Genomic DNA, 12,183 nt, shown 5'->3' on the forward strand with positions numbered 1-12,183 from the left:
CGGGCAGCCCGTTGGGCGCCGCGGCGTGGTGCTCGGGCAGCGAGCCGTCGGGGGAGCCGGCGGGCGTGGAGGCCGCGCTGCGCGGGCTGGCCTGCAGCGCGCTCTCGGGGCTCAGCGTCTCCACCTTGGTGATGACCGGCAGCGCCGGCGACGCCGCCTCGCTTTTGATCACCACCTTCTTCTCGGCCTCCTTGGGGGCGTCCGCTAGGGGGGGCCCGGCGGCCGGGGGGCCCTTGGACGCCGCGGGGGGCGGCTCCTTGAGGTGGGCCCGCTCCTCCTTCTCCTTGGGCACGTCCTTCTTCTTGAAGCGCCGCCGGCGCCGCAGGAAGCTGCCGTTCTCGAACATGTTGTAGGAGTCCGGGTCCAGGGTCCAGTAGCTGCCCTTGCCGGGCTTCTTGTCGTCGCGGGGCACCTTGACGAAGCACTCGTTGAGGGAGAGGTTGTGGCGGATGCTGTTCTGCCAGCCCTGCTTGTTCTCCCGGTAGAAGGGGAAGCGGTCCATGATGAACTGGTAGATGCCGTTCAGGGTGATCTTCTTCTCGGGCGCGTTCTGAATGGCCATGGTGATGAGTGCGATGTAGCTGTAGGGCGGCTTCACCAGGTCCTTGGGCGCCGCGGGCTGGTGGTGGTGGTAGGGCGCGTAGGAGCGGCCCATGCCCGCGCCGTACTGCTCCGGGTGGCCCGAGTAGACGCCCATGGGGCTGGCCATGCCGCCGTAGCTGCCCGCCGCCCGGTAGTAGTTCTGCTCGCTCAAGTAAGGCACCACTCCCAGGGCGTTGGGGTCGGACACGGAGTAGCGCGCCTGCATGCTGCGTCCGGGACGGCTCGCCGCCGCCTGCGCGCACGGACCGCGGCCGGGAGCTTGGAGGGCCCGGAGAGCGAGCGCGAGCACCAGGGCGAGAGCGCGAGAGGATGGGGGCCGATGGGGGGAGCCCCGGCTCCGGCAGGCCTCGGGGGCGAGGCGGGGGAGGGGCGCGGGCTTTCAGCGGACCGNAGCACGCGCGGGCGGCCGGGGACGCGGCGGAGACGCTACCCGCGGGGCGCGGGGGACCGAGGCTGGCCCCTCGGTCCTCGCGAGGAGGGGCAGGCGGCTCCCCAAGCCCCCCAGCAGATCGGCAGCCCCGAGGAGCGGCGAGCCGGGGTCCGGAGTGGCTGCCCCGCCGAGCCCGGAAAAAGAGGCCAAGTCCCTTTTAGGGATTGGGAAAAGTTTCAAAAATCCTGCTGAAAGCGAGTTTTTACTTTCCTCGGGCCACGCCCCCTCCCGGAACTTTGGGCCAATCGCCCGGCAGCTGTGGGGAGGCGGAGCCAATCAGGACGAGGAGCGCTGGAATCCGTCGGCTCTAAGACCCAAACGCGCAGCGCCCGCTTTCTGCAGCTCAGTCTTAACGTGAAAAGAATATTTTTGTAAAAGAGTTAGACCTTATTAAAATTAATTTTATTATCACATTTTGGTTAATGGGCTCACGTTCCCAGTACAATAACAAAAAGGGTTCCTTGGCCAAAAAAAAAAAAAAAAAAAATTGCTTAAAACATGAAATCGAATTGATGAATGTGAGCAAATATCTCCCCCAAAGACCTCGTAAGTAGCAAAGATCCTAGGACATTTTTCTTATTAATGAGAGATGAGGCGAATAATTAGATTTCCTAATTATTGGGGCCCCGTGTAATGGATTCAAAGCCAACGTTCTGGATTGGAATGGAGAGGGCCTCCCCTGGATGTCGTCTTTATTTAACCAAATAATTAATTATCATTAAGGAGTTTCCAGGTTTGGGGTCTTCAAGAATTACCTGTAAAGTTGTAGAGGCGAACCCCGGAGACTGAGTTCCCCTGGCGCCCACCCGAGGGGTCAGGCCGCGGCGTCCACGCGGGAAAGGCGGAGCGGGGACGTGCGGCGTGCAGAGAACTAGTTCCCTCGCTTCGCCGTGAATTCGCTAAATCATCGGCGTCGTCCTGAGCAGTTTGCGGGGTCCGGAGAAGAGTGTGAAGAAGTTCTGCCCGTTCCCCCCTTTTCTCTCCGGCGTGCACGCTTGCAGCCCACCATCTCCAGCTTCGCGGGGTCTCTCCCTTTTCCCAGATATAAATTCCCCTTGACAAGCCGACTCCCGCGCTCCCCAAAGACTGGAACAATGCAGCCACCCACCGGGCCCAGGCAGAGGCCGGGTTCCCCTGCCTGGCGAGCAGAAACCCGAGCCTGCTTTCCGCGGGGGCTTCGCCCAGAGACGCGCGCAATTAGCGCGGCGCACCGAGGGCTCAGCCCCGAAGCTCCCCGCCCGGCGCCGCTGCCAGCACCGACCCAGGGCGCGGGCTCCGGGGAAAGCCCCTTGGGATTCTCCAAGTTAACGTTCTGCACTTGAATCTTTTGTATTTTGTTGGGGTTTGGTAAGGTGAGTTGGGGGCCGGGACTTCATGGGGGGACTGGGTAAGCGATTGCAAACGGTTAAAAACACCTCCCGGATTATATTATTCAAGAGACTGACCTGGAGCGTCTTGGAGGTCCTCTCCCTTCAAAGCTTTCTCCTTTTCCCTCTAGGAATCCCAGACAGTTTGTTTATTTGTGGATTGATTATTTATTCCTTCAACACCTCCAAAAATCGGTTCTTCCTTTGCCCACTTCTCCTGAAGGGATGGGACACCTTTTACAAAGCCTGAATGTTGGTCAGAATTCCTCTGGAAGTTGTACCTCGGGTTGGTAAGGAAGAGGACTTCAGATGAAACGTCTGTATTTCAGGTTTCCTCTTCCCAATTCTTCCATCGGTTGCTGACTAGATTCCCCGAAAAAGGGTGTTAGAGAATCCGCCCATCGGTCTTAGCTTTGGGGAGATGCATAGAAGGCATTAGGGGCATCTCAGTCATGACCAAAAAAAGAAAAAAGAACAGAAAAAAATATTTATGTGAGTTATCTTTGCCCATGATAAATTCAAAATCAAAAGGAAAGTACAAAATAGGTCCCTATTACCTTAAATATTCTATTATACTTTTATGGGTGTTCTGAGTTCTTTTTCTAATTTTATCCTTCCCCCCCGCCCCAGCAAAGTAAAATAAGGCTGCCGGTTCTCGGCTCACAGCCTTCTCCCCCACCCTCAAACTCCCACTACGATTTTATTATTTTTTAATACCTCTAGTATTTTCACATCCATCTTTTAAAAAAATAAGGACTCTGGCAAAAAGTGCTTTTCTCTTGGAGTGAATGACAGGCACGCCGAGCTCTTCTCACAGTTTTACTGGAAATGCAAACTATTGATCAAGAAAACACTCCTCAGTCTGTAGGCTTCCTGGAGGAAAATTATTTACTCTGCTTTTATGAGGTGTGTGTGTGTGTGTGTGTGTGTGTGTGAGAGAGAGAGAGAGAGAGAGAGAGAGAGAGAGAGAGAGAGAGAAATACCTTTATCATAGCATCGGACAAAAATCAAAATAGCTAAGGACTATGAAAAATAAATTCCAAAATGGCAGTTTCTGCCTGAGTTTGTATTTACAAGGATGTCCAATTTTAAACCGATGTCATCTGAAAACTAGGTTGATTTGCCAAATATACTAACATTTCACCCCCCCCCCCCATTAAAAAATGTGGAGATGGGAGGGGGGAAAATCCTCATAATCAAGACAGAAAAAGTGAGAGAGACATTTTCCTTTGCCCCTGGGATTGGGTTTCTTCTCTCTTAGTAGGACTCCAGGACAGATGTTTGTTCAGGTTATTAAAACAACACCTTCCACACACCTGGACTTTGCAAAAACCATATTTCTGATCTTTTCTTTAACCTGCCGGAGTATTTTGGACTGAGGCTTTCTGTTTTCCTGCTACTGATTTTCTCCCTTCTTAACTTTGTTGTCAGCGAGCCGAAAGTAGAATCGGGCCTCAGAGGACCGCGTGTGTTACTAGAATAATAAGCGATGATAGAGGCAAGAGATATGCAAGTTACTTTCTACTCCAGGTTCCTTCACCTGGAGGCGGCTCAGACGGACTCTGTGGGTGTTGGCGCCATCGTGAGGTCAACAGGAGAACTACTCTGGGGGGGGGGGAGCGCGGGGGCGGGGGGAAGCCCAAGCCCTTTCCTGTTAAAATGAAGGTGCTGACACCTTATGGATGCTCTTTAGCATTGCAGGGCAGGAATAAAGCCTTCAAAAATCTACAAATGAGAGAGAAGGTAAATAAACTGCGTGCAGCACGTCGATTAAAAAAAAAACATTTTCCATAGCTTTGCAACGTGTCAAGAATGTGATCTGTATGTCTTTGAAGCTGTTCGGGAAGCAAGACATCTTCCCTCGGGAAACTCACTAAGGTTTTAAGCAAATAAAATCTGCGCCTGTTAGGTGGCTAGAAGTCTGGATATTTTTTTTTTTCAAGGGTTGTTGAACAAATCGCCCTGTCCATGTCTTCCAGCTGCAGCTGTCTTTCTGCCCGAGGTGTGGTGTGAGTCTCAGGGAATTCGTCAGAAAGCTGTTTGTACTGGACGTGGGTTTATAGGGTTGGCTTCAAGAGGAAGACTTTTAAACTGGTCTGCAGCCGCTTCTGCTTTTGAGGCACAACAGAGAACCCAAAGAGGGGACACGTGAAGGCAGTCTTATTTCTTCTCTCACCGTTTTGTATTCATTCATCCCAGTGTCCTACAAACATTTCTCTTCCGGGCTCAAGAAATGTCTTAGGTTTAAGAGAAGGGGATCAGATAACAGAGGAGCCCCAGGCTTCCAAAAGCGACCTGGGTACTGATGAACCCTCGGGTTAAACGAAGTTAATTCTGCGGCTTAAAAATCCATTATCATCTGGCTTCTAGAAGTTATTTTTTGCGGGACGAGAAGTGTGTCCCTGATGAAACTGTTCCAGCTCATTTTACTGAGCGTGACTTTTCCAGGGAGTTAAAGTGACATGGCACTGGTCACAAATGGCAGTGCCATGAAGGACAAAGAAAAGGTGGAGGAGGGGATGAGGACTGTTCTTAGTTAAAAGAGATTAAAGAAACTCAACAACTAAATGGAATACTTGATCGTAGATGGAAGAAGTTTTTAAAATGAATAAAGGACGGGTTTGAGGATACTTGGGGAAATTTGAATCTGGAGTGTGTATTAAATAATAACATTGTATCGAGATTAAGATTCTTGAGTGTGATAATTTTATGTGCTCAAGCAGGAACACGTCCTTGTGTTTTAGAAGGTACGTGTCAAAATACTTGGGGCTGATATTCATCGTCTCTGCACGTTTTAGAATATTTAACCAAAGGTGGGCAGCGGAGGAGAGGAGGAGAGAAAAAGCTAGTGCAGAAGTGGTAAAATGAGGACAGTGACTGAGCCTGCGGCAGGTGTGTGTTCGTCATACTGTTCTTGCAATTTTTCTGTGAGTTCGAAATTTTTCAAAACAAAAAAAAAAATTGAGAGGAAAAACACTCTTGCTATTCTGAAAATTAAACAAGGGCTTGACACAAAGCAAACGTCTTTCCATGGAAGAAACTGCAAAACATTTAGTGAGGCCAACCTTGGCCCTCCTCTTCCAGAAGTTTCTGAAAAACAACCATCAACAACTCTGGAGTTTATTGCAATAACTTTCTTTCTTTCTTTCTTTTTTTTTAAGCTAATTCATTAAGGACCTTGTCTGTCATGATTCAGGCTGGCATCAACACAATAAACAAAAGCAAAGATGCAAAACATTCAGTAGAGTACTGTAGATTTTTCAAAACATAATTGGAAGATATACATTTGTTTCTTTTTAAAGAGAATTAATTACAAGGTCAAGGATTCGGATTCCTGTACCAGCCAGCTGCCAAAAAAGAAAAAAGAATCACGGAAGAGAGTTAAATATATGCTTCTCTGTGCTCTATGCTGTTTCCTACATGTTCTGTATAATTGCTTTATCCGTTCCCCTATGTAACTAATTGGTTGACACATTGTATCAGTCAGTTTAAGCCAGTTTATGCTGCAGTAACAAACACTCCAAGTCTCAGTGACTCAGTCCTGAGCCAATTGCAGCTTGGCAGGGAGCTCTGCTTATGAAAATCACTGAGGAGCCTGCTTTGTAAAGACTGCCATTCCTCACATGCTTCCCTGCCACCTTCTGACGTATGTCACTTCCATTTGCCACCCATAGGCCAGAGCTGGTCATATGTCCCCAACACCCCCAGGGGACAGGGAGTGTAGTCTTCCTTGTGCCCAGGCAACTGGGCAAGCCGGCATGATTAGCAGCCTTATGTCTGCACACACAGTCCTACCTTTCTAGGCAGGTAGCGATGACTGTAGTCTGTTCTCTGCAGCCCCAATGCCCTGCACAATACCTTACCACATAGTAGGTGCACAAGAAGTGTTTATTGAATGGGTGTCTAACTATTTCCAAGATTTCTCCCCCTCATATATAAGGGAAAATGTAATGCGTGCATACTGTGTGCTGTGCGCTGTGCCAAGTGTTTTGCTCAGGATGTCTCACCTGATCCTCTTTAGGGGTAGGTACAATTAATACCATGATTTCACAGGTGAAGGAACTGAGGTTGAGGGATCTTACACAACCAAGCCAAGTCGTGTAGCTACCAAGTGATGGAATTGGAATCACTTACCCATAACTTTGCTGCCTCTTTGATTTAAGGGTTAGGGCCTTCAAAATTAGGGAAGACTTAAAAAGTTAAAAAGAAACTTTTATGTAAATAAATATAATCTATATGGAAAACTTCATATCTATATAGACACAGCCATCAGTGTATGCATGAAGTCATTACTTCTTACTACACACAGCTCAATGTGTATGAACTTTTAGGTTTTTTTTTAACCCCCCCACTTGAAACCCTGTGATTGACCCTATAGGGTAAATGGACTCATTAGAAGAGTCTGCAAAAAGTAGACTGTGCCCCGGGAGGTCAGACAGGACTTCGATTGTTTGGACAAGGGCAGGGAGAGAGAGAAGTGAGCAGGCTATTTGAGTTTCATCGAATTTGCAGCCTATGGGATGGGTGTTCTGAGCCCCAGGGAATAATGCAGACTCAAATTGGCAGTCTGGGGGCAGGTTTAGCAGTGCCTAAAAGTGACCACTGGGTCTAGCATTGGGGTCTCCCAGTGGCACTGAGTGAGGCCTGGTGGGACCTTTGGAGGACTGAACAGAGCCAAGAGTACAGAGCAGTTCCCCCAAGGGGATCAGACTGTCACTGGCACCGGCCACTCTTCACCTTTCAGCAGCCATGAAAGCAAGGAACGCGCCCCGTCCAGCCCCAGCCTTGTCATATGTACACCCGCACCGCGAGCAGGACCTTGCAATGCCTTGGCACTCACCATGCTCTCTGCCCGACGCCCCATCCTCAGTTCTCTGCTCTCTTGCCCACACCTGCCTCCCCCAACCACCCCTCTCTTCACCTACTGTTTTGTTTTCTCAGGGCACTGATCACCCTGTATGAAAGGATCTTACTGCTCCTGTGTTCGTTGTCTGCCCACCCCTGTGCCAGAATGAAAGCACCAGGAAGAGGAATGCAGGCTGGGCCCAGGGCTGCCTTGCGTGGCTGAACCCTACTGCTGCATCCTGCTGCTCTGCTTGGCACAGACTCCATGCTCCATAATTACAAACTGAACACATGGAGGTCACTTGAGGGCTTCAGAGACACCCCCCACCCTCCCTCTGCCACAACCACAGGCTTCATCTCCCATTTAGTGTTTCAAATCCAAGATTCAACTCAAACATTTACTGGCACTTATTTTAGGCTGATGTTGCATGGGGAGGGGGGTCATCAAATGCTCCCTGGCTCCCATGCCATGGCAGGTGCACAGGTAACAACAGGCTGAAACTTTTATTCTGGGCAAACATGTATAGAGCCCTTACTGCATTCCAGGTGCCATTCTACATTCATATTCAGTATTTGACCCTCACCAACGTCAAGAGGCATATGCCAACAATGCTGCTAGCCCAATTCTATCAGTGAAGAGCCAGGCCCAGAGACATTCAGCAATTCATCCAGGCTCACCCAGCTGGCAAGCAGCAGACCTGGGATGTGAACCAGACAGCCACGTGCTCAGCCCTCTACAGTGATGTCCCTGCCATGTGACTGTCATGCACAGGGGAGAGCCAGGCTGGGCAAGTTAAGGAGATTCAGAAAGGGGAAGAAGAGGGGGGTCAAGCGGGCCTTGATACCTGGATAAAGAAAAACCTTATACTCAAGTGTCCTTTTTCCTTGATATTTTGGGTTCCCAGATTTAGCAAATAAAAATAAAGATGCCCACAGACTGCATGGGACATACTTATACCAAAAAAAAAAAAAAATCTTTTTTTATCGGAAATTCAAATTTAACCAGGAAACCTCTTTTTAATCTGGCATCTCTGAACTTGGGTAGAAAAAGTTCTTCAAACACCTTTTTAGTTATCAGCTTCTTAAATAATCTTGCATTTATAAGGTATTAGATGCAGCTTAAATAACTATGAGTCGAAGAAAGTGTACTGATTGTTATAAAGCATCACACATAACATGGCTATGAATCCCTGCAGCACAGAGGACCCTACAATGAAAAGGCTTTCCTGCCAGACACTCCTTCATTCCGAGGGACCATGAACTTGACTTTAACTGTTTCTTCTGGAAGTTACATGTACCTCAAAAAAAAAAATAATAATAATAATAAGCTTTTGCTGCTATTTCTTTTCTTGGGGACTAGAGTTGTGATCTGCTGGTTTCCTGCTCTGTATTTAAAGATGGTAATAAGTTTACTTTAAAGAAATTGGCTGGCTCCCACGTGCAAAGGGATGTTTTAAAAACTGACCCAAATCGTTCCCGGTTATCCGTGTTGCGTAATCGTCACACACCGTGTGTATTTTCATTTATCATTTGGGTTCACCTGGGGACGTCCGCGCACTGAGCCAGCATCACCCAGCCCTCCCTCTGCCCTGCAGCTACCAACAGAGGTTTTCTTTCAGTTGTCCTGCACGTTCCCTTCTTCAGTGCCTTGAAGTGGCGCGTCTTCGCTGTCACTCCCCGCCCTCACCTTCCGACGTGGCATTGATTCCCCACGTGGTTAAAGGAGTTTGTTGATGCCCACCCTTCCCTTCCGCTGATCACCAGGCCAATTTTTTTTAATAGACTGTATTTTTACAACAGTTTTAGGCTCACAGCTAAATTGAGCAGAGGATGCGAGGTTTCCCGTAGACTCCCTGCCCCTTCCCTCCACTATCAACACCCCCACCAGACGGGTGCGTTTGTTTCAGTGGATGAGGCTCCATCGGCACATCAGCATCGCGTGGGGCCCATCGTTTACATTAGGGTTCTCTCCTGGTGGGGTAGGATTTTTGACCTGCGAAAGTTGGAGTGTGGAGGGGGTGGGCATGGGCATTTCCGGGATGGGAAGAACATGAACAAAATCAGAAGGGAGGAGGGGCAGAGTTGGATCAGAGCCAGCAGGGGTGCAGTTTGGCTGAGACAGAGCTGGGCGCGGAAGCTGGGCGCAGAAGCTGGGCTCAAGCAAGGCCTCGACAGCTGGGTTAGAAAGCTCGTGCTTCGCCAGGTGGAGACAATGGGAAGCCACAGAGTCACAGCTGGAAGATGCACAGGTGGGGTTCCAGAGGTTGGTGGTGGTCAGCGGTTGGAGCAGGAAAAGCAGAGGAGGAGGGAAGAGGAGGAGGAGGAGGGGAGTGGGGAGAGTTGGGAGGCAGGAAGCAGTTGCAGCCTGAGACAAGGTGACACATGTTTGGCACAGAGAACAACAAGGCATCATTGTGACACTTCAGACATCCTGGCATTGCCAAAGCCCAACCTCCCATGAAATGCCAGGTGCTGATGGATGGGCCTGCTCCTAAGAAGGGAACACCAGCGTAATTAAGAGCAGGGCCAGGTAACAAAGGAAGGCCTGAGGGTGAGGGCAATCTTCTGGCTTCACAGGAGCCAGGCTGTTGTTATTAGAATTATCCATGGTTTTGTTTCTTTTTCTTTTTAGTGCTTTAGGAGTTGTGTGTGTATGTGAATATAATGCAGGGGGACATCAGGTTGCAGAGAGCAGAATCTGATATTTCATGTTTTAAGCCCATACCTATAAAGTTAGGGCGCTGGAGTCAATAGTATGGTTATGGAAGAGGGAACGCAAGCTCGCTGAGGGCTGGCAGGCCTGGCGCTCAGCTCTCCCCCACAGCAAGCAGCTCACCCCACGCTCACATGCACTCTAACAGAGGACTCACTTCCCACATTTTACAGAAGAGGGAACTATGCTCACAGAGGTGATGTTAGCAACCCAAAGTCACACGGCTCAAAGACGCGTGCCAGGCTCTGCACACCGAGAAAGAGGCTTACTTTTTCACTCTATTCTTTCTAGCCACGTTCTAAAGGAGTTGGGAGAATTCATCAGGAAATGCCTGTGACAATCTTTAAAATCCTCAGGTGAACCCGCACATGGATATTTATAGCAGCTTTATCCATAATTGCCAAAACTTGGAAGAAACCAAGATGTCCTTCTGTGGGTGAATGGATAAACTGTGGTATATCTCGACAGTGGAATATTATTCAGCACTTAAAAGAAATGAGCTAGCAAGCCATAAAAAGGCATGGAAAAACCTTAAATGAATATTACTAGGTGAAAGAAGCCAGTCTTAAGGGCTACACATTGTATGATTCCAACTATGTAACATTCTGGAAAAGGCAAAACTATGAAGACAGTAAAAACTCAGGGTTTCCAGGGGTTGGGGGGGAGGGAAAGATGAACAGGAGGAACACAGGATTTTTAGGGCAGTGAAACTACTCTGTAAGACACTACCATTGTGCATACACGTCATTATACATTTGTCAAAACACATAGAATGTATAACATCAAGAATGAATCCTGATGTAAACTACGGACTTTGGCTGTGTAGGGAAAGTGAAGATAAATGGTCAGGGTTCCTCGGGGGTTCAGAGTCTTGCCAAGCATTTGATGTAAATATGCACGTGTGCCCAGGTGTTCCTTGATTATTGTGTAATGTAATTGCGCATGTGCACCCAGGTGTTCCTGGGTTGTCTGACTTGCACCCAGGTGTCCTGGGTTATTGGACTTAAGTATGAAGGATGAGTGACTCTAATCCACAGGGCCCCCCTGGGGCAGGGGGGCCACAGGGATGCCACCACTGCTGCTGCAGCAAGCTGTTGCTGCCAGTGCCCCCAGAGTGTGCTGGGAGGCCATCACTACTGCTGCTGAGGACTGAGCTCGTGTCATCTGACAACGGCTCCCGAGATCTTTCCCAATTACCTAGTTTGTGGACCTGCGTGAGAGGCCTGGTGACCCAGTCTAGCATATGAGGAGTTTGTAACCCAGTCTGTACAACAGGTTTGAAGGGTCTGTGAGCCCTAGCCCTAGCGATACAATTGGCTATGTCGGCAGGACTCTGACAATTGCCCTAGCCAGACAATTAGTGTAGCAATACAGGGTGATAATGATGTCAGTGTAAGTTCGATTGTAATAAATGTACCATTCTGCAGCAGGACGGTGACAGTGGGGGTGGCTGTGTGCATGTGGCGGGGCAGGGGCACATGAGGACAAAGGTGTATCCAGGAACTCTCCGTGTTTCTGTTCAATTTTGCTGTGAACTAAAACTGCTGTAAACAATTTCTTTAAAAAAAAAAAAATGCTTAAGTGACCCAAGTGCAAATTTACATACATGATGGTGTTGGAAGCATTTGATTTCAAGTTCTAGAGCATCTTCTTTCTGATAAGAGAGCCAGTCAGCTGCTTCTGCGGGGTCTCTCCTGTCACTATGTATGCTGCAAATGCCTGGCCTCTGAGGCTCTTCGAACAGTGTGAAGAAGCCGAAGGGAATGGCTTTCTAGCACCACTTGCTTTCCAACTGCCAGCGGCAGGCTGCCCCTGGCGTCTGGTTACCACATGGGGACGTGGCGGCTGTCCCCTGAGGGGCTGGGGCTCCGAGCACAGCTGGGTCCGGATCCCGCACGCGGCTCCTGGCGGGGACCAGGTCTTCAGGCAAAGAAGGCCCCGCAGAGCCGCCGCCTTTCCCAGAGAGCGGGAGCGGACGCCCGACCTCCGGCTTCAATTCACAGCCTCCTGTCGTCCGCGGTGGCGTCTGGCCTCTGCGGGAGCCTGGCGGAGGCGCGGTCGTCGCGCGACCCGAAGGAGGTGGGCGTGCTCACTCCGGTGACCACAACGCCAGCCGCTCCACCACCACCTGCTCGGGGGGCACGACCAGAGCCGGAGCCGCGCGCGTCCCCGCTGACGGTCGCTCGCCGCCCCGCGCGCGTCCCCGCTGACGGTCGCTCGCCGCC

The 12,183-nt window shown here is 50.0% G+C and overlaps 1 protein-coding gene across 1 annotated transcript in view; it reads right to left on the reverse strand.

The window, feature by feature from the left end:
* Positions 1 to 808, reverse strand: part of FOXC2 (forkhead box C2 (MFH-1, mesenchyme forkhead 1)) — a 3,069-nt gene extending 2,261 nt beyond the window's left edge. The window contains exon 1 of the mRNA XM_008569980.1: positions 2 to 808. Coding sequence (XP_008568202.1) covers positions 2 to 808 — 807 coding nt within the window. The remainder of the gene's footprint in view (position 1) is intronic.
* Positions 809 to 12,183: the final 11,375 nt, after the last annotated feature.

This window comes from Galeopterus variegatus, unplaced genomic scaffold, assembly GCF_000696425.1.
Source record: "Galeopterus variegatus unplaced genomic scaffold, G_variegatus-3.0.2 Scaffold550, whole genome shotgun sequence".
In the NCBI taxonomy this organism is placed as follows: domain Eukaryota; kingdom Metazoa; phylum Chordata; class Mammalia; order Dermoptera; family Cynocephalidae; genus Galeopterus; species Galeopterus variegatus.